At 37.8% G+C, this 23,037-nt stretch overlaps 1 protein-coding gene across 2 annotated transcripts in view; it reads right to left on the bottom strand.

Annotated features, from left to right (window-relative positions):
- The window catches only part of Rtel1 (Regulator of telomere elongation helicase 1), a 103,921-nt gene that overhangs the window by 79,953 nt on the left and 931 nt on the right, over window positions 1–23,037 (bottom strand). The window contains exons 1-7 of one of the 2 annotated variants that reach the window (XM_070084894.1): window positions 22,378–22,609; window positions 16,250–16,448; window positions 14,885–15,089; window positions 13,335–13,426; window positions 8,556–8,684; window positions 7,522–7,719; window positions 1,124–1,237 (exon numbers count right to left, since the gene is read on the bottom strand). In XM_070084894.1, the coding sequence (XP_069940995.1) occupies window positions 1,124–1,237; window positions 7,522–7,719; window positions 8,556–8,684; window positions 13,335–13,426; window positions 14,885–15,089; window positions 16,250–16,351 (840 nt within the window). In that variant the 5' untranslated portion in view covers window positions 16,352–16,448; window positions 22,378–22,609. Of the gene's footprint in view, window positions 1–1,123; window positions 1,238–7,521; window positions 7,720–8,555; window positions 8,685–13,334; window positions 13,427–14,884; window positions 15,090–16,249; window positions 16,449–22,377; window positions 22,610–23,037 lie in introns of those variants that run through there. The other variant, XM_070084893.1, reaches the window with a different exon arrangement.

Raw genomic sequence — 23,037 nt, 5'->3', positions numbered from 1 at the left:
TTGGGCATCAAAAATAGCAATTTCTTTCAGTCAGGCTGTACACTTAACCCTTTGAGGGTCTGTCCCGTAGATCTACGGCTTTACGTTCAGGGTCCAAACCGTAGATCTACGTCATGAGCTCAGCTCACTCTGATAAACTGTGAGTGGTACATTTGGGCCTAGATATGAGAGAATACATATATGTGGTATGTGTGCACCACATAAAACAGATCCTGCAGCACGCTGTGTATAATGAGAGAAAAAAACTGAAATCATGATTTTTCGATTAAAACAGCGACTTTGCAGTGTTTTTTCGTATGTTTTTTATAGTTCTATTTGCGATTTCTTGGTCTCATTTGATAGAATGGAAGACATATTACAGAAATAGAGATGATTTTGATTGGTTTTCGCACTGGAAATGGCTTGAAACTGAGCTCAAAGTAGCAGAAATGTTAAATTTTTGCCGATATTCAAGAGTAAACAAACGACCTCACACGTCTAATACACGCCAGCTGGTGGGTCTAATATGCATTCACAAATATGGTGATGATATTTATACAATTATTACAGTATTGCATAACAGTAAATCTTCTATTTTTTGGTGTGAATAAAAAATAAAAATGGAATTTATTTGTAAAGCCTCAAAACATAACTAATGAACAGAGGAAATGTTAGTTTAGTTCCAGGAATACCTACATTGTTTATTCTGGACCCTATTTTGAAATTGGAATATTTTGAACTTTGTGTTAAATTGGCCAAATTAACAATTTCCGATCACTTTAATTTGTAGTTGAAACAGTTGACTTGGCGATTTCTTGTGCTCAATCGATAGAATAGAAGTAATACTAGTGAAATAGCTAAGAATTTAGCTGACTGGAATAATGTAATTGGCCTAAAATGGGAGTCAAAGTCGGCAAAATCGCCGATTCGTAAATATCGCTGACACATCAAAATTCGCGAGAGCATAATTTCGTCAATTTTCCATCAAATTTCGTACTTTTTGTTTTATTACCTTCACAAAAAGATTCTCTACCATTTCATAAGAAAAAATAACAAATTTTTTTTTTAAAATTCTTGGACACTGGGGCACCACTTCAGATTTGGGCCTTGGACCCTGAAGGGGTTAAAGCAGTCTTGCACTTACCTGAGTAACTTCATCAATGCAAAGAGCCAAATCTGTAGAGCGTATTTGAAGAGATGCAGCTTCTTCACAAACTTTTTCCACATTATGGGCTTCATCAAATATGATAATATTACCCTGTAAATAATGCCCTAATTAATATCTTTAAATTTCTTAGCAAATATTATAATGACAGAAAATAAAAAATAAAACTCTGGTCTTTAGATTTTATATTGATTAAGGAACCAGGTACATAAAAATATTCACAATCTATTTTTACATAAAAAATAAGTTAAAAAGATTTAGGATGAAGACAAGGTTTCAAATACTTGTAAGAAAATCTCACTGCCCTGTGGCATCAATTAATAGTACACTACAGCATAACATTTTGAAGTATGAAAAATTCTTCTGTGTTTTGAAAATGCAACATGTCTGTATAACTTTTATAGCTGTAGTAAGAGCTCTAAGATCATTTTTACTCAGTTAACCTTCTGTGCACATTTTGTTATGTACATACACATCTGCACTCCCCTGCTAACCCAGTGGAGTGCAGGTGTGTCTGGTAAGGAACAGCTGGCAAAAGTAGATAACAGACACCAATGAACATGTAACCCTCCACAGAAAATAGTTTCTCATGTTTCAAAATGAGTATGGATTTAGGTTTCATAAATCACTATAGGAATCCTACCACAAGTACTCAAAATCATGAAAACAAGCAACTGAAAACCTTATGAAGAACACTCCAACAGGAGAGCAAGAAGACAGGAAGCTCTCAAACAGTGATATGGATGATTAATAATAAACAAGCTGATAAATAGATATGACAATGTTGATGAGACCAGAGGATATCTCATACAAACCCTGGACAAGGCCCTTCATCATGAGGTACAGGTTGCCATCACTAATCCAGCAATCAGTAATCCGGTTCCATCAGTAATCTGGTACTAATTTCGGCTAGCATAACTTCAAATTTCCGGCATCGCCACACCAACCTGCCACTACTGTTTGGCAGCGCTAATTGCTGCATAAGTCATTCCAATTTCTTTTTCTCCATTTACTGTTAAAACCTGCTCACTTTTAGCCCTAGCCATGGTTCCAACAAATAAAAGAGATGTTTCTCACTGTGTAAAGTACCTACACCGCGCATTGTTCATAAAAGATAAGGTGGCTTGAAGCCACTGTCAGTCGCCATGAGCTCAGCTCAACGAGATAAGCTGTGACCAGTAAATTTGGGCCTACATTTGAGAGAATAGGTCTGTGTGGTAAGTGTGCACTACATAAAAAAATCCTGAGCACGCGGTGCATAGTGAGGGAAAAAACTGCGACCGTGTTTATGGTGTAAACCCAACTTTACAGTGTATTTTCACATGGTTTGCATGGTGTATTCTCGTTTTTTTGGTCTCATTCAATAGAACAGAAGATACTTTACAGAAATAGATATAATTTTGATTGGTTTCATGCTAGAAAGTATCCTAAAATTGAGCTCAAAGTAACAGAAATGTTCGATTTTTGCCGATGTTCCAGAGTAAACAAATGACATCACTGTCCAATACGTGTCCAACGGGCAGGTCTAATAGACACTCATGAATGGGTTGACATTATTTATACAATTATTACAATAATGCAGTAGTCTTCATAACAGTAAATCTTTTATGTTTGTGTGAATAAAAGTTAAAAATGGAAAGCAAGCATAATATAAGAAGGGCCTGGAGATGTAACTAATGAACATAGAAAATGTTATTTTAGTGCTAGAAGTGTCTGCATTGTTTATTCTGGACCCTATTTTGAAACTGGCATCTTTGGAAATTTGTGCAAAATTGGCCAAATTACCAATTTCTGACCACTTTATTGGGTAGCTGAAAGAGGTGACTGGGCAGTTTCTTGTACTCAGTTGACAGAATAGAAGGAATACTAGCAAAATAGCTATGAGTTTGGTAGACTGGAACAATGGAATGGGCCAAAAATAGGGCATAAATTGGGTGAAATCGCCAATGCATAAATATTGCCGTTGGGTTATGTGTATTCTAACCTAACCACTCTGTAATCTGGCAAAATCACTAATCCGGCACCCTACAGGTCCCAATGCTGCCGGATCAGTGATGGCTAACCTGTACAAGATTTTTCTGACTTAAGCTAGCCAGAAAAATCTTGACCACTGCAAACACACACACAAAAAAAACAAACACAGAAACAGGAGAAATGCATTTGTAATATCTTAACCCTTTCATTGTCCAGACCCCCAATCTGACACTTGTCCACACTGTCCAAGAATTTAAAAAAAAAAATAATTTATTATTTTTTCTTATGAAATGGTAGAGAATGTTTTTCGGAAGGTAACAAAACAAAAAGTATGAAATTTGATGGAAAACTGACGAAATTACACTTTTGTGAATTTTGCTGTCAGCGATATTTACGCATTGGCGATTTTGCCCATTTTGAGTCCTATTTTAGGCCAATTACATTGTACCAGTTGACTAAATTCTTAGCTATTTCATTAGTATGTCTTCCAATTCATCGACTGAGCACAAGAAATCACCCAATCAACTATATTTCAACTACCCAATAAAGTGATCAGATTATTATATTATTATAATCAAAGAAAGAGCTAAATTGACAAGGGTTATACAACTAAAGTGATCAGAAATTGATAATTTGGCCAATTTCACAAATTTCAAAGTAGGGTCCAGAATAAACAATGCAGGCATTCTTGGCACTAAAATAACATTTCCTCTGTTCATTAGTTATGTTTCCAAGTTTTATACATTATTCCATTTTTATTTTTTATTCAACACAATTTTTATTCACAAAAAAATAGAAGATTTATTGTTATGCAATATTGTAAAAATTATATAAATAATATCAGTGCATTCATGAACGCATATTAGACCCACCAGTCGGGCATGTATTGGATGAGCAACATGATTTGTTTACTCTTGAATATTGGCAAAAATCAAACACTTCTACTACTCTGAGCTCAATTTCAAGCTATTTTCAGTTCTGAAACCATTAAAATCAACCTACTTCTATAATATATCTTCCATTCTATCAAATGAGACCAAGAAACTGAGAATACAACCATAAAAAACCACAGTCACTGTTTTAAACCAAAAAACATGGACACAGTTATTTTTCTCATTATGCATTGTGTGCTGCAGGATTTTTTTATATTGTGCACCCTGCACCCTTACCACATAGACCCATTCTCTCATATCTAGGCCCAAATTTACTGCTCACAGCTTATCTGAGTGAGCTGAGCTCATGGCATAGTACTATAGCATGGACAGTGACCTCAAAGCTGTAGTACTATGGCATAGCCAATGAAAGGGTTAAGGAACTTTTCATAATCAAGCTGATACTTCAGGAATCTAATCATCCCTATAGAGAATTACTAATGTTAGGATTTAAAGATTAGGTTTTCCTGAATGGGCATCCTGATATGTTACTCCCTTTGTTTGTAGTATACAGTAATGGTATGTAGGAAAGGATATGACAGAAGAGTTACCACATTTGATTTTCAGTTTAGTCTTGGTCAGGCCAGTGGGATACTCTGAGGATCATTGTGAACCTATCCATAAGAGTACTAAAACATGGAAGAGTCTCTGACCTTATCGACGAACATTCTGAATGCCCTGTGATGTATAATTTATGTTTTTTTTTGTTCTTTTTCAACAAGTCGGTCGTCTCCCACCGAGGCAGGATGACCCAAAAAAGAAAGAAAATCCCCAAAAAGAAAATACTTTCATCATCATTCAACACTTTCACCACACTCACACATTATCACTGCTTTTGCAGAGGTGCTCAGAATACAACAGTTTAAAAGCATATACGTATAAAGATACACAACATATCCCTCTAAACTGCCAATATCCCAAACCCCTCCTTTAAAGTGCAGGCATTGTACTTTCCATTTCCAGGACTCAAGTCCGACTATATGAAAATAACAATAATAGAGAGAGGTGAAGGTTTATAAACTAAAAGAGGAGGCAGTTAGGGTAAGATATAAACAGCTATTGGAGGATAGATGGGCTAATGAGAGCATAGGCAATGGGGTCGAAGAGGTATGGGGTAGGTTTAAAAATGTAGTGTTAGAGTGTTCAGCAGAAGTTTGTGGTTACAGGAAAGTGGGTGCAGGAGGGAAGAGGAGCGATTGGTGGAATGATGATGTAAAGAGAGTAGTAAGGGAGAAAAAGTTAGCATATGAGAAGTTTTTACAAAGTAGAAGTGATGCAAGGAGGGAAGAGTATATGGAGAAAAAGAGAGAAGTTAAGAGAGTGGTGAAGCAATGTAAAAAGAGAGCAAATGAGAGAGTGGGTGAGATGTTATCAACAAATTTTGTTGAAAATAAGAAAAAGTTTTGGAGTGAGATTAACAAGTTAAGAAAGCCTAGAGAACAAATGGATTTGTCAGTTAAAAATAGGAGAGGAGAGTTATTAAATGGAGAGTTAGAGGTATTGGGAAGATGGAAGGAATATTTTGAGGAATTGTTAAATGTTGATGAAGATAGGGAAGCTGTGATTTCGTGTATAGGGCAAGGAGGAATAACATCTTGTAGGAGTGAGGAAGAGCCAGTTGTGAGTGTGGGGGAAGTTCGTGAGGCAGTAGGTAAAATGAAAGGGGGTAAGGCAGCCGGGATTGATGGGATAAAGATAGAAATGTTAAAAGCAGGTGGGGATATAGTTTTGGAGTGGTTGGTGCAATTATTTAATAAATGTATGGAAGAAGGTAAGGTACCTAGGGATTGGCAGAGAGCATGCATAGTTCCTTTGTATAAAGGCAAAGGGGATAAAAGAGAGTGCAAAAATTATAGGGGGATAAGTCTGTTGAGTGTACCTGGTAAAGTGTATGGTAGAGTTATAATTGAAAGAATTAAGAGTAAGACGGAGAATAGGATAGCAGATGAACAAGGAGGCTTTAGGAAAGGTAGGGGGTGTGTGGACCAGGTGTTTACAGTGAAACATATAAGTGAACAGTATTTAGATAAGGCTAAAGAGGTCTTTGTGGCATTTATGGATTTGGAAAAGGCGTATGACAGGGTGGATAGGGGGGCAATGTGGCAGATGTTGCAAGTGTATGGTGTAGGAGGTAGGTTACTGAAAGCAGTGAAGAGTTTTTACGAGGATAGTGAGGCTCAAGTTAGAGTATGTAGGAAAGAGGGAAATTTTTTCCCAGTAAAAGTAGGCCTTAGACAAGGATGTGTGATGTCACCGTGGTTGTTTAATATATTTATAGATGGGGTTGTAAGAGAAGTAAATGCGAGGGTCTTGGCAAGAGGCGTGGAGTTAAAAGATAAAGAATCACACACAAAGTGGGAGTTGTCACAGCTGCTCTTTGCTGATGACACTGTGCTCTTGGGAGATTCTGAAGAGAAGTTGCAGAGATTGGTGGATGAATTTGGTAGGGTGTGCAAAAGAAGAAAATTAAAGGTGAATACAGGAAAGAGTAAGGTTATGAGGATAACAAAAAGATTAGGTGATGAAAGATTGAATATCAGATTGGAGGGAGAGAGTATGGAGGAGGTGAACGTATTCAGATATTTGGGAGTGGACGTGTCAGCAGATGGGTCTATGAAAGATGAGGTGAATCATAGAATTGATGAGGGAAAAAGAGTGAGTGGTGCACTTAGGAGTCTGTGGAGACAAAGAACTTTGTCCTTGGAGGCAAAGAGGGGAATGTATGTGAGTATAGTTTTACCAACGCTCTTATATGGGTGTGAAGCGTGGGTGATGAATGTTGCAGCGAGGAGAAGGCTGGAGGCAGTGGAGATGTCATGTCTGAGGGCAATGTGTGGTGTGAATATAATGCAGAGAATTCGTAGTTTGGAAGTTAGGAGGAGGTGCGGGATTACCAAAACTGTTGTCCAGAGGGCTGAGGAAGGGTTGTTGAGGTGGTTCGGACATGTAGAGAGAATGGAGCGAAACAGAATGACTTCAAGAGTGTATCAGTCTGTAGTGGAAGGAAGGCGGGGTAGGGGTCGGCCTAGGAAGGGTTGGAGGGAGGGGGTAAAGGAGGTTTTGTGTGCGAGGGGCTTGGACTTCCAGCAGGCATGCGTGAGCGTGTTTGATAGGAGTGAATGGAGACAAATGGTTTTTAATACTTGACGTGCTGTTGGAGTGTGAGCAAAGTAACATTTATGAAGGGATTCAGGGAAACCGGCAGGCCGGACTTGAGTCCTGGAGATGGGAAGTACAGTGCCTGCACTCTGAAGGAGGGGTGTTAATGTTGCAGTTTAAAAACTGTAGTGTAAAGCACCCTTCTGGCAAGACAGTGATGGAGTGAATGATGGTGAAAGTTTTTCTTTTTCGGGCCACCCTGCCTTGGTGGGAATCGGCCGGTGTGATAATAAAAATAAAAAATAAATAATTTATGTATATAGATTATATACAGCCTGTGTGTTGAAAGAAAGAAAGATTTTAAATTCAGACCTGAAGCTCAATGCCATGTGCCTTACGGCTCTTGGGGTCAAGCAAGTAATTATAAGGCAAGAAGATGATGTCTGCATCCTGTTTCAGTTCTCGTGCCATGTAGTATGGGCAGAAAGATTTCTTCTTGCCAAACTTGACCAAGTCTTCAAGATCAAGTACTTTCTGACGTAGCTCGGGCTCATCTCTTTTTGCTTCAACCTGAAGAGTTAAAATTTCAACAATATTCTTTCATTGTAAAGCATTTCTGCAAATACTGCAATTTATAAAAAATAGCAAAGAGAAAATACAGTAGCATACTACACTTCATAAGAGGAATTAAAATAATTTCCTTTCAAAATATTTATTGCACTGCATAATTGTAAATGTTTCAGGAGAAATTAAATCACCATCCCTAGGATTTTTCTGTAAACAACCACAAGAATGTCAAATATAAAATAAACATTGAAAATATCATCAATTTATAAATACAGTGGTACCTTGGGATATGAACCGCTCAAAACTCGAACAATTATGTAAGTGTATTTATGTAAGTGCTTTTGTAGGTGCATTTTTGGGGGTTTGAAACGGATTAATCTAATTTACGTTATTCCTTATGAGAACAAATTCGTTCGGTATCGGCACTCAAACAGCCTTCTGGAACGAATTAAGTTCGTATCCCAAGGTAAAACTGTAGTTGAAAATTTTTATTTTAAATTAGGCACTGCTGTAAGCTTAGAAATATAACTGTATTCATATTATTGTATTATGATGATAACCAATCAGTACTGGAGGGTCTGTGAAGTAATTCTTTACATTGGTTACCAAGGCTCCTTAACTGGTTTGATATTAGCATTAATGATGGTACCTTCATCTTGTATATATAATATAAGTAGGCAACTAGGAAAACTAGATATCTCTTTATTTAGTATGATGAGAAAATATACAGACAAGCTGTAGGGATTAAGTCAAATAATATATGAACCTTATTTGTTGACAATAGATCTAAGATCATCAGAAAAACTTAAAAAATACATGAATCTAAATCAGGAACATACCTGAGTGTTAAAGTAGCAGGTCTTAGATTTAACCTTAGACTGGCACATGTGGACCTTGAGGTTATTATTACCTTCCTTAGAGACTTCTGGGTGAACGCACATCTGATCACGCGATCCCATGATTGCTACCTGACAGAGGAAAGGGAGGTAAAAATATTAAATCAAATGTATGGGGATTACCAAATCTTATTATTTATCAGTACACTAACATGGAGAACATCATGTCTTGGGCATTTCAAAACAATCCTCAAAACCAAGTTTACTCTTTTTAATTAAAATTATTGTACCATTTCTTTGTCACAATTTAAATTTTTCCTTGAAAATTACACTGGCAAACAATGGCTTCAGTTCATGTTTAAAAGCATACTGTATGCTTATAACTAATTTTGGGGCTTAGAATTTAAATCTAAACCTAGTTTTGTTCCAACACTTATAGTTTCATTGAAACAGAACCCTGAAGTGAACACTTTCACCAAGACATAACTATCATGAAGAAGAGATATCAGGGAAACCTGATGATCAATATCATGGCTAACTACTACCGTGATGTAAAAATAGTTTGGTCATTTAGAGAGATTGAAATTAGGATGACTTGGAGGGTATATAAATCTGTAGTAGAGGGAAAGCAGAGTAGGGGTCATCCTAGGAAAGGATGGAGAGAGGGGAAAGTAAAGAAGGTTTTGTGTGCAAGGGGCTTGGCATGTGTGCAGAAATGTGTGAGCGTGTTAGATGGGAGTGGAGACAAATGGTTACTGGAACTTGACAAGCTGTTGAGTGTGAGCGGGGCAATATTTTGTGAAGGGATTCAGGGAAACTGGTTAGCCAGACTTGAGTCCTGGAAATGGGAAGTACAATGCCTGCACTTTAAAGGAGGGGTCTGGGATATATACAGTTTAAAGGGACATCTAAACTGTCATATCTGAGTGCCTCTGCAAAGACAGTGTTTTTTTTTTTTCTTTCTTTTTGGGCTACCCTGCCTTGGTGAGAAACAGCCAATGTGTTAAAAAAAATAACAAATTTTACATGTATTGTACAATCTCAAGAAAATAATTGTTCAAACATATAATGAATAAATTATGAAGAAAATACAATTACAGTAAAAAATCTCATTATTAGATTCTGGTAATTTTGCACAAAAAAAAACTGACATCACAAATGCTCTAATTATTGGACAACATGGGCAGAGGTTCATAATCCCACATTTTGCCCATATCAATAGTCTCCAGTTGTCCTCTGAAGTACTGGACTAAGTCTGCTAACGTCTTCTAAGTCATCTATGTCTTCTCAGCCATTTACATCTCAGGCATCTACATCTCAGCCATCTATGTCTTCTCAGCTCTCTACATCTTCCCAGGCATCTATATAAGTTTCACTGGTAGAGCCTTACAGCTCCTCTGACTCATAATGAAAGTTAGCCTGATTCACCACTATCAATCACTGCAGTTTATACCTCATCTCCCTACCACAAAAAGGTTAGTAAAATTACTGTAAATTATGTTGAGTACTATACAATTACTATATAGTACAGTAGTGTACTGTAGTACTACAGGTTACAATACCCACATTCTTAGTGTCCAGTAGTCTGCTGCATCAGCAGACCAAGTCCACTTCAGAAGACAACCGGATGATCATGAAATATATAGTATACAGTGGACCCTCGGTTATCAGTTGTTCCAGCTATCGGCCAACTCGGTCACCAGCCAGGTTTTCAGCTCCCAGTTATTGGTCGTTATTTCGGTTATCAGCCGTATGGGACGCGTCAACCAGCCAGCCGCCATGGCTTGTGCATCAGTCTAGCTGTGTCTCTGGGTGAGTGAGGAAGCTTGTGCTCATTCATCCAAACATTTCCATTGTTTTTGGAGGTTTTTCATTAAATGCAACTGTGAAATAAGTTACCATGGCCCAAAAGAAAGTTCCTAGTAAAGTTCCTTTGGTAAAGAAAGTGAGAAACGCCATGGAATTTAAGAAACAAGTTGTTGAAAAATATGAGAGTGGCCTTCGAGTGCTTGAGCTTGCCAGGATATATGGGGAAAACAAATCAACAATCACTTTTATCCTGGCAGAGAAAGAACAAATCAAGCAAGCTGATGTGGTGAAAGGGGCAAATGTGCTAACCAAACAAAGACCACCAATAATTGAAAATATGGAGAAGTTATTGTTGTTGTGGATCACCAAAAAACAATTAGCGGGAGACAGTGTTGTGGAATCCATTATTTGTGAGAAGGCAAGGCAGTTGCATGCAGATCTTGTAAAGAAAATGCCTGGAACAAGTGCTGATGTTAGTGAATTCAGGGCCAGCAAAGGCTGGTTTGAGAGATTAAAGAAGGGTACTGGTATATACAGTGTGGTAAGGCATGGCAGGGCTGTAAGTTCTGACAAATGTGCGACTGAAAAACTTGTACAGGAATTCCAGGGGTACATAAAGGCTGAAGGATTCAAACCCCAACCCCAGTTGTAGCAAAACAGGCCTGTTTTGGAAGAAAATGCCAAAAAGGACCTACAATACTCAGGAGGAACAGACACTGCCAGGCCATAAGCCTATGAAAGACAGGCTTACTCTTTTGTTCTGTGCTAATGCTTGTGGGGATTTCAGAGTGAAGCCTCTATTGGTGTATCACTCTGAAAATCCCAGTGTTAAAAAAAAAAAATGTTGTCAAGGATAGATTGTGTGTGATGTGGAAAGCTAACAATAAGGCATGGGTCACAAGGAATATTTTCAAAGAGTGGGTCACTGATGTGTTTGGCCCCAGCGTGAAAAAATACCTCCTGGAAAATAAATTGCCACTCAAGTGCCTCCTGGTACTGGACATTGCTCCTGCTCATCCTCCAGACTTGGAAGACCAGTTGTTTAGGGACTTCAGGTTTATAGCAGTGAAATTCTTGCCTCCTAACACCACTTCTCTCCTCCAGCCCATGGACCAGCAGGTCATTTCTATCTTCAAAAAAACTATACCAAAGCAGTGTTTCAAAGGTGCTCTGAAGTGACCTTGGACAGAAATTTAACCCTAAGAGAGTTCTGGAGGAATCACTTCAATATCCTCCACTGCATAAGCCTTATAGGTAAGGCTTGGCAGGGAGCGACTTCCAGGACTTTGAACCCTGCCTGGAGAAAACTGTGGCCATGCTGTGTCCAAGAGAGGGATTTTGAAGGGTTTGAGGCTGACCCTGAGGACCCTCTGTCTGTTGTGGATTCTGTTGTGGCATTGGGGAAGTCCATGGGGTTGGAAGTTAGTGGCAAAGATGTAGAAGAATTGATGGATGCTATAGGGAAGAGCTAACCACTGAAGAGCTGCAAGAGATTCAATTCGAACAGCAACAGACTGCAGCTATGGAACTTGCTTCAGAGGAGGAGGAAGAGGGAGTGAAGGAGGTGCCTTCTTCAAAGATTAAAGAGATTTGTGCAATGTGGACTAGGGTGCAAGCACTTGTAGAGAAATACTACCCTGACCATATCTGCAACGTGTTCAGTGACAAAATTTTGTCCCAATTCAGGGAAATCTTAGAGATGCCAGAAACAGAGCACTCTTGACAGTTATTTTGTGTGACAGGTATGCAGTGACTCTCAAGCTGGTCCTAGTGGTATTAAAAGACAAAGAAGGGAAGTAACCCCAGAGAGGGACTTGTTACCTGAAGTTATTATGGAGGGGGATTCCCCTTCCAAACAATAACCCCAACTCCCTCTCTCGTCCTCCCTATCTTCCGTAAGTCAAGAAAAGTCGTCAATAAAGGTATGTAATATTGATTTAATTGTTCATGTATTTATTTTAAATCATTAATTAATAAAACATTATTTTTGTGAATATTTTTGGGTGCCTGGAACAGATTAATTGTATTTACATTAATTTTTATGGGAAATATTATTTCGGTTATCAGATATTTCGGTTTTAGGCCGAGCTCCTGGAACGGACGACAGCTGATAACGAAGGGTCCACTGTACATACTAATTTCATAAATCGAGAGTCATGGACAATCGGCATTATCATACACCCCTACCCCCCTATATGATATGTGGGACAGTATTTACATGCTGCAACATTAGATGTTGCCTTTCATATCTGGTCTCCAAGTCAGGGTCAGGAAGCTATAGCTTTCACTGTACCCTAGAATACAGATCACCAATTATCTGGTTACTCATGACTCCAACATTATCTGGAGGTCAGGTGAGACCTAGAACTTAAATAGATAATGCAAAAATAGGAGTGTGCAAATCAAAAGAACCATACTATATTGGTAAATACTGTGATCATTTGGTGTTGCTGAAAATCCGGTGAAGCCTTTTCGCCGAAGGGACCATATATCAATGGTCAAAAGCACAGTTGCAGTACCAGTGTTCCTTCTTTCTTATGTTCTTATGTTCTTATAAGGTTTTGTAATAACATGATTTCTGCATCAGGGCCTAATAAACCACAGGGAACTCAACCAGCACACTTGTACACCTCCACTCACCTCTTATTAACAACTGCCTTTCACTCACTTTTTTACCTCCTTTCTGACAACTGTTTGCAAGCTGTTTTCCCATTTCTGTGGGGTGTTATGAAATACTACATATATACATACTAATAAAATAACACATGCATGTTTGCATCCACTCACTCTCATGCATGGCACATGAATTGCAAGGGAACACACACAAAAGGGAGAGAGAGAGAGAGAGAGAGAGAGAGAGAAGGAGAGTTGAAGAGTCAGAGAACAAGCTAGAGTGAGTGAGAGAGTTAGTTAGCTACTGTAGTTAGCTTTGCTCTATTGCATATTATACAATAAATCATCACTTTATAGTACCCTTAAATAGCTGTATGATGTTCGTTTCAATTCACTTATAGCTTGACTCAGCTGCGAATGTGTCCGAGATGAATAAATTATTTTTGGTGGAGCTGAAAAAGAAACAAAAAATTACATAAACAGATTGCTTGAATGTGTATGTAATTACTTATTTATGGTTTCTACCTATTCACATGAATCTTTGCATTTACTTTGCCTAACTGTGTCTGGAGAGGTTAAGCCCTAGGGCTAGAGCCTCCTTTGCACTTTAAATGAATTTGGTAGCTAGCGTATTGCGATAGGTGGCATTAATATGTTTGTCAGAAAACAGGACAGGTGTCTCCTGACAAGGGTCTTTATTATATATTGCCCCATTAAGTGATTAGGCATCCACTGACCTACTGGAGCAAACTTTTACACCTATAAAAAAAAAAAGAGAGAATCACTACCTAGCAGTGTCCTAAAATATAAGTGATAATCTATTTGTTGTTATAGGAGTAGAGATTTCTTCATTGTCACATTGTTACAGTACAAGTCATCATAAAGCAGGCCCCAAAGGCTCATGGGCCAAAGTGCAGCTGGAAAACTTGCTCTTATGGTAGTTATACTCCTAACCTCTCTCCCACCATTTACTCTCGTTTCTTGATCATTTTTTTTTATTTACAAAAATCATTTTTTTTTATGGACTAAGAGCTGTTACCTTACCTCAGCACATCGCAAAGCTCAGCCCCATCTAAGGTATACTACCATCGCACAGAATGTGACTTACAACAGTCAACTAACACCCAAGTAACTACTTACTGCTAGGTGAACAGGGGCAGTAGGAGTATAGAAACATACCAGCATTTTCACCGATGCCAAGGATTGAACCATGGACATTCAGTATGTGATCCAAGTGTGCTGCCAACCATGCCACACAACACCAGTTATCTCATCCTTCTTTCTTAGGCCAAGATAATACCCATCTCCCTCATTAAACTGTGCTCATCCAAAACCCCAATGCTTACATGACATAGGTTTATCCTCTGATCCCAGTGTGTTTCCCAGAAAGTACCTCAAACCTTTCAAGAATCCTTCAACACCAGACTCTTCCTGCAGCCTCACTGTGGTAATCCTTGTTGTATAACACATGAGACTATGTTGACAATTAACCATACAATACCTAGAAGGCACAATTCTTGATCTCTGCCATACATACAGCTTACTTTTGTTAATACTGTTTATATTAATGCCTACACCTCTGGTCTGCACAATTTTTTTTTTTTTTTTTTTTTTTTTTTTGCCACACTGAGTTTCTCCCTTTGCAAGATTTATTTTTAGGATTGTTCTTCCAAGAAACTATGCCCCATGGTTGCACCTGTAGACCTTTCTGCTTCATAAATTTTGTCACTAGCATGTTATTTTCTTACCAGGATCATTACTTTTCTTGAATTACCCATTTTGTCCCCCACACTCCAAAAAAATAAACCTGTTGGATGTCATGCTCTGTCCAACGGTGGTGTGCCCATGTCTGTATACACGTGAACATAAATAAGGAAAAAAATATACAATACACAGTAACTAATACTCACCATTTTTATCTCCCCACATTTGCCCTGCTGCAGCTTTTAATTGTGAACTTAGTGATGAAAGAAAATCCGGAGTGTCTTGACCACTAGAAATTTGCATGTGAGATTTATATTCAGCCTTCTTGATCTCCAGCCAAGCCAAGGTAGAACACAGCAGGCAGAGTGTTTTGCCTGTCCCAGTTGGTGACTCAAGGATTCCATTCTCACCCTAATGAAAAGCACATTTTCATTAATAACCAATCACATGGAAAGTATTCTAAATAATTTATCAAATTTATATGTAGGAGACTTTATCACTGGTATAGTTCAATGTGAAAAACAGAATACAGTAAATATAATATTTGCACATGGAAATAAACACAATGAATTTTCTCCTTGCAGGGCACCTCTGAAAAAAACAATGATTATGTGCGAATGATGGTGAAAGTGTTTCTTTCTTTTCAGTCACCTTGCCTCGGTGGGAGACGGCTGACGTGTTGCAAAAGACAAAAAAAAAAATGCAAGAGGGACTACAGACATTATAAAGCACTGTACCCCCCAAAAATACAGAGGTACAACTAATATACTTGTTAAAAAATCCAAATTCGTATATTTTTCATGTCTTATGAGCTACGCAGGAGTTACAGTACATATACGTAATATGTTACACAACTTGATACAAATTTAGGCACAGACAAAAACCATTAATCATACAATGTATTTCAGGCAAGCTAATCATAAGGCTTACATACTACTAAAATCTAGATTTAGAATAATATGTAAGACTTTGAGTATCAGTACAGCTTGCATAAATCACTACAATCACAGATACAATAAGAAGCTGCAAATGGCAAACTAATCAAGTACAAATATATTACATAGAATTTACATCAGTTCAATGCTCTGCATTTTATGGAGTGATTGAATTGAGGTGGTTCACTCAAAGCATGAGAATTTACTGACAGCTAATGGATATAACATTTATATGAGATTTAACAGGTGCTTTTTAACAATATTTTAAAAGATGTTTTGGCATTTTCAGGCAGTGAGTTCCAAATTTTTGGGCCTTTTATTGTATGAAGTTTTTGAACAGGTTGAGACATACATGTGGAATGTCAAAGAGATACTTACATTTGTACAGAGTTCATGTTTTTTGCTGCAACTCTCCAGATAGAACTTAAATTCTGGGTTAATGTTTGAGTTGAGAATCCTAAAGACATAGCATGCACAGTAAAAAAAACAAAGTGTAAAAAGTGTGAATATTTTGTATGTGAAAAACTAAGCTTTTGAATCAAAGGAAGTGTGTGTTTTCTGGGGCCTGAATGAGTGATGGATGAGTGTTGGATTTATTGAACTTAATTAACTAAGCAGAAATACTCTCATACTCACACGCTGTAAACAGTCAATCACTTTTGACATGTAAGTCTTCTGGACTTCATAAGGCTCAAAGGGAAACCTCACTGGGACTCCATTAAGTACAACCTCAGGCATGTTGTCTGAATCAGTAGTTTCATAGCTATATGCTAACACTTGCACACAATATTTTTCTTCATAAAACCTGCTAATATAGCCATTCAGTTGACATGCCCTGAAACCCCAAAAACAAGAGTAAAATTAGTAATAATAATATTAATAATCCATGGGAAAGTGGAGAAGAATCCTTCCTCTGTAAACCACATGTCATAGGAGGCAACTAAAATGCCGAGAGTAAGGAGCTATTAACTCCTTCTCCTGTATAAATTCCTTAATATAAAAGGAAAACTTATGTTTTTCCACTTTTGGGTCACCCTGCCTTGGTGGGAGACAGCCAATGCATTAAAAAAATAATAATAACAATAAATATAGTGATAGAGAAGCACTAAACCCATAGGGGATATACAACACTTGGGAAATAAATGGGGTCAGTATTGAGTTTATGATTATTTTTTTAATTACATAAATTTTTTAACATTCAATAGGTTATGCAACTGAAATAGCTTTGTATTTTAGGAGTAAAGGAGCAAAAACAAATTTTTGATAACACAAAAAATTTAATCTAACTTGGATTTTAACTCCTAATCTAGAACTGGTTAGGTTGGATTATTTTTTCTTATTTTAGTTACTACAAAAAAGCAACTTTTTTTCTTAGAGGCCTCTAATAAGTAACTGTGTTAATGGCACATACCACATACCCTTAAATGATCCAAACGTATATATACGTTTTTTCAACATCTGAAAGTACATATGTAAAAAAATGTAGATCTTCTTTTTCGTTTTACATTTGAAAACGTGTAAAAAAAAATTTTATCTACATTTTTTTTTGTTATACAGTGGACCCCCGCATAGCGAACTTAATCCGTGCAAGAGGGCTGGTCGTTATGCGAAATGTTCGCTATGCGAATTAATTTTCCCCATAAGAAATAATGGAAATAAAATTAATCCGTGCAAGACACCCAAAAGTATGAAAAAAAATTTTTTTTACCACAAAAAAAATGTTAATTTTAGTACACACAAACTGAAAAAGGCATGCACAATTACATGACACTTACTTTTATTGAAGATCTGGTGATGATTGATGGGATGGGAGGAGGGGAGAGAGAGTGTTAGTGTTTAGAAGGGGAATCCCCTTCCATTAGGACTTGAGGTAGCAAGTCCTTTTCTGGGGTTACTTCCCTTCTTCTTTTAATGCCACTAGGACCAGCTTCAGAGTCACTGGACTTCTTTCGCACAACATATCTGTCCATAGTGGCCTGTACCTCTCGTTCCTTTATGATTTGTCTAAAGTGGTTCACAACAGTGTCATTGTAACAGTCACCAGCACGGCTTGCAATAGCTGTGTGAGGGTGATTTTCATCAAAAAAGGTTTGCACTTCAAGCCATTTTGCACACATTTCCGTAATCTTTGAAGTAGGCAATTCCTTCAATTTCTCTCTCCCCTCCTTTGAACCAGTTTCCCCAGGTCTGGCCTCTTGCTCTTGAAGTTGATCTATCAGCTCATCAGTGGTTAGTTCTTCATTGTCCTCCTCCACCAACTCACCATGCCGTATCACACTATGGATGCCACTACGCTTCTTAAATCTCTCAAACCAACCTTTGCTGGCCTTAAATTCACTCACATCATCACTAGTTGCAGGCATTTTTTTAATTAAATCGTCATGCAACTTCCTAGCCTTTTCACATATGATCGCTTGAGAGACGCTATCTCCTGCTAGCTGTTTTTCATTTATCCACACCAATAAGAGTCTCTCAACATCTTCCATCACTTGCGATCTTTGTTTCGAAAACACAGTTAAACCTTTGGCAACAACAGCTTCCTTGATTGCCGTTTTCTTGCCCACAATAGAAGCGATGGTTGATTTTGGTTTCTTGTACAACCTGACCAGGTCGGTGATACGTACTCCACTTTCATACTTATCAATGATCTCTTTCTTCATTTCAATGGGTATTCTTACCCTTTGAGGTGTAGGGTTGGCACTAGAAGCTTTCTTGGGGCCCATGGTCACTTATTTTCCACAAACAGCACCGAAAACACTGTAATAATACGAAATATTCCGAGTGTATGCTTGAATGTTACCGCGGAGGCTGGCTGGTAAACAATGGGACGGGCGGCACATGTGAGGCTGGCTGAGGGCGCACATTGGACGCGTCTCGGACGAAGGTCGCTGAGCGGGTTTTTGTCCACTATGCGGGGCAAAATTTTAGCGAACAAAGCGTTCGCTATGCGGATTGTTCGCTATGCAAGGCGTTCGCTATGCGGGGGTCCACTGTATTTGAAAACATGTAAAAAAAAGTAGATCTACTTTTGTAGCACTACGAATTTGAACGTCGATCTGTTTGGACCGTTTAAGGGTTAATATTGGAAAATTTGCATAATACTCTATTGAGAAGCTCAGAAACACAGCCACAGACTCAATACTGATCATAAGGTGTCCTGTAGCTCGAATGCTAGTGCACTCAGCTCACACACTGAGGTCCATGGTTTGATCCCCAGTATGGATGGAAACATTAGTACGCATTTCCTTAAGACATCTGTTGTTCTTGTTCACCAATCAGTAAAATAGGTACCTGGGTTTTAGTCGACAGGGGTGGGTCGCATCGTAGGGAAAAAATTTACCTAATTTGCCTGAAATGCTCTGCATTATAAAAGACTTTCTATACAGTAGTATGTCATTGATGGGGCTGTGGTGGCCTGGTGGCTAAAGCTCTCGCTTCACACGGCAAGGGTCTGGGTTCGATTCCCAACCAGAGTAGAAACATTGGGCGTGTTTCTTTACACCTGTTGTCTATGTTCACCCATCAGTAAATGGGTACCTGGGTGTTAGTCGACTGGTGTGGGTCGCATCCTGGGACACTTAACCTAATTTGCCCGAAATGCTGAGCATAACAAGGGGGTTTCTATATAGTAGTATGTCATTGTTGTCAGTTACGACTGTATACCTTGTACATGTACTTGTAGTAAATAAAGATATTATATTATTATATTATTTATTTATTTATTTATTTATTTATTTATTTATTTAGAAATTTTAGCATACAAACAGAGGTACAAAAAATACAGGTAAGAGCAGCATGCCAAAGCCACTTATATGCATAGCAATACGGGCTGGCTTAAAATTAACTTAAGATTAACTAAGCAATGATGAAATCAGTGATAAAACATTATTGTAAACAGATAACTATAAAATACAAATGAGTATTACAAAGACAGGTCCTATGGTTGCATGCATTGCTGTTCATTCAGTAGAATGGAGTATTCTGTTAGGTAGTGTATTTAAAAAAAATAACAAAGTTAGGTTTAACATTTGTGTGATATAATTGTGATTAACATTTAGGATATACAATTTATATGGTTCAGTTATTCAGTATTTATTTGGTTTTGAGTGAGTAAGTGAACTTTGAGAAGTGACTTGAATTTATAAACAGGTAGTGTTTCTTTTATATTTACAGGTAATGAATTCCAGATTTTAGGGCCTTTTATGTGCATTGAGTTTTTGCATAGCGTGAGATGGACACGAGGAACATCAAAGAGTGATCTGTGCCTTGTGTTATGGTCATGTGTTCTGTTGAGGTTGGCAAGGAGATGTTTGAGGGGAGGGTTAATATCAGAGTTAAGTGTTCTATGTATGTAATAAGTGCAATAATAAGTATGGATGTTTTGTATGGTGAGTAGGTTGAGTGTTTTGAATATTGGTGGAGTGTGCTGCCTGTAGTGAGAATTTGTTATCATTCTAACTGCAGCCTTTTGTTGGGTAATTAGTGGTCTGAGATGGTTAGTTGTTGTTGAGCCCCATGCACAAATTCCATAGGTGAGATAGGGGTAAATAAGAGAGTGATAAAGGGCCAGGAGGGCTGACTGTGGAAATTTTCTTAGAAATTTGTTGTATATGTGTATGAAATTTGAGTCTATTATCGAGGTGGATTCCTAAGAATTTTCCCTCTGTTAGCTTTGTGATAGGTGATCCGTTTATCATTATGTTAAGAGGTACATCTGTAGCTCTGCTACCAAACTGAATGAAGTAGGTTTTGTCAATGTTTAGTGTAAGTTTGTTAGTCCTCATCCAGGTAGATATTTTCTGTAATTCAGTGTTTACAGTATTGGCTAGCGTGACTGGGCTCGGGTGAGAGAAGACGTATGTGGTGTCATCTGCAAAAAGTGTGGGTTTGAGTAATTGCGAAGCATTTGGTAGGTCATTTATGTATAGGAGAAAGAGAAGAGGGCCAAGGACACTTCCCTGTGGGACACCAACTGTAATTGGTTGTGCGGAAGAGCTTGCCCCATTTGCGTACACATATTGGCTTCTGTTGCTGAGGTAAGACTTGAGGTAGTTGAGGGAGTGCCCTCTAATACCATAGTGTGACAATTTTACGTGGAGCAAGTCATGGTCAACTGTATCAAAAGCTTTACGTAAGTCAATGAAGATCCCCAGTGGGACTTCTTTTTTCTCTATTGCAGTGTATATATGTTCTAGCATGTGTATAATAGCATCATTAGTATTTTTATTAGGCCTGAATCCAAATTGGCAGGGGTTGAGAATGTTATGGGAGATGAGGTAGGAGTGGATTCGTTTATGAATTAATTTTTCGAAGATTTTTGAGAGAGGGTGTAAATTGGATATTGGCCTATAGTTATTCAACTCTGTTTGGTCTCCTCCTTTATGGATCGGGGTGACCCTTGCTATTTTGAGAACTGTAGGGAAGGTGGAGGATTCAATGGATTTGTTAAAGAGTGTTGCAATGATTGGTGATAGTACTTGTGACGCTTTTTTGTATTTAAAGGGTGGTAAGGTATTTAAATCTCCTGCCTTGTTTTTCAGTGCGTTGATAATAAGGGAGACTTCGTATGGGTTAGTCGGAGCTAGGAACAGTGTGTTCGGGTAGTTGCCGGTGAGGTAGTCATTTGGTGGGGTATCTGAGCTTGGAATTTTATTGGCAAGGTTTTGACCTATAGTGGAGAAGAAATCATTGAGTCTGTTTGCTGTTTCTGTTGGTGGGAGTTGGGGTTCATCTGATTTTGCTAATTTTATTTCGCTATGTCGTGATATCTTTTTTGTTCCCAGAATTTCTGATAGGGTCTTCCAGGTCTTTTTTATATCACCTCGTAAGTTGGATTATATTATTAGCTAGGACTGTATACCTTGTATATGTACTTGTAGAAATAAAGATTATTATTATTATTATTATTATTATTATTATTATTATTATTATTATTATTATTATGTTTATAGAAAATTGTAATCATGGTGTAGCATGAAACCAGTTTGGGTCATACAGTGCTTAAGGAAATCCTGAGGAGATAGTGACTCCAGGTCCTTTGATCAAGAGTCCTTCACAATGTCTGGTAAACTCCAGGTAATACATCAAGATTCCATCCGGTGGTCTGGTGGCTAAAGCTCCCGCTTCACACACGGAGGGCCCGGGTTCGATTCCCGGCGGGTGGAAATTCCGATACGTTTCCTTACACCTATTGTCCTGTTCACCTAGCAGCAAATAGGTACCTGGGTGTTAGTCGACTGGTGTGGGTCGCATCCTGGGGGACAAGATTAAGGACCCCAATGGAAATAAGTTAGACAGTCCTCGATGACGCACTGACTTTCTTGGGTTATCCTGGGTGGCTAACCCTCCGGGGTTAAAAATCCGAACGAAATCTTATCTTATCTTATCTTATCTTAAGGGTAACAAACGAAGGGAAATAGAATTCTATTAACATTTTGCTGTGACAATTATTATTATTATTATTATAAAAAAGAAGCGCTAAGCTTGTTGTGACAAGACAAATATAAATTAATAAATAAAATACAATTTCTATATAGTAAATTGTGAAGGACTTAAACCTGGGCCACTCAATAGTTAAACAATGTGACTACCTTGAGTTTGTTCTTCACTATGAATTTTCATTCTACTAAATGTTTCGTTTGCCCGAAATGCTCTACATATAAAGGAGGTTTCGGCATGTACACCTAAATGTCATTCTCCTTTGTACAAATATTGAATCCTGCTGAAATAAAAATATTATTATTATTATTACTGCTATTACTTACACAATTTTTACTAGTTTCCCGCCAGTGTTATTATTGTTGGTGGTGTTGGTGTTAAGGGTAATAACGACCCGAGGCCCATGTGAACCCTTTGTTTTTATTAATATTATCTGTGTTATTTATTTTTGAGGAAAATACATTTGTGTTACAAAGATTTCCAACATGAAAAATCCCACAGTTATGATTTTTAATTGTTTTATTGAAGGAGGTCGGTAACTTTCTTAGACAGAAATGGTCCCTTGTGAATCCGTGTTAAAGCATAAGTAAGTAAGTAAGTTTATTCAGGTATAAACAAATACAGTTACATAGAATTATCATACATAGCAGCATATGTGTAGAGAACTTAGGATAACCAAAAAAAAAGTCAGACAGAGTGACTTATTTCCATTGGGGTCCTTTTACCTTATTATTATAATATAAAGGTTATATTTTCTTATTATTCTATAATGAAGATAACATCTTATTATCATACTAAAAAGACTATCTACTACACGAGGGTTATTAAGACTATCTACAATACGAGGGTCATTACTAGGAATAAGGTAAAATTTACACGTATGTTAGCTAAAAACTAGAAAATCATTCCCCTCCCTTTCTGTATTATTATTATAATCAAGGGGGAAGCGCTAAACCCGGAGGATTATACAGCGCCTGGGGGGGGGA

The sequence above is a fragment of the Cherax quadricarinatus genome, chromosome 14 (assembly GCF_038502225.1).
Source record: "Cherax quadricarinatus isolate ZL_2023a chromosome 14, ASM3850222v1, whole genome shotgun sequence".
NCBI classification, from domain to species: domain Eukaryota; kingdom Metazoa; phylum Arthropoda; class Malacostraca; order Decapoda; family Parastacidae; genus Cherax; species Cherax quadricarinatus.
This window is presented reverse-complemented; position numbering and strand designations above follow the sequence as displayed.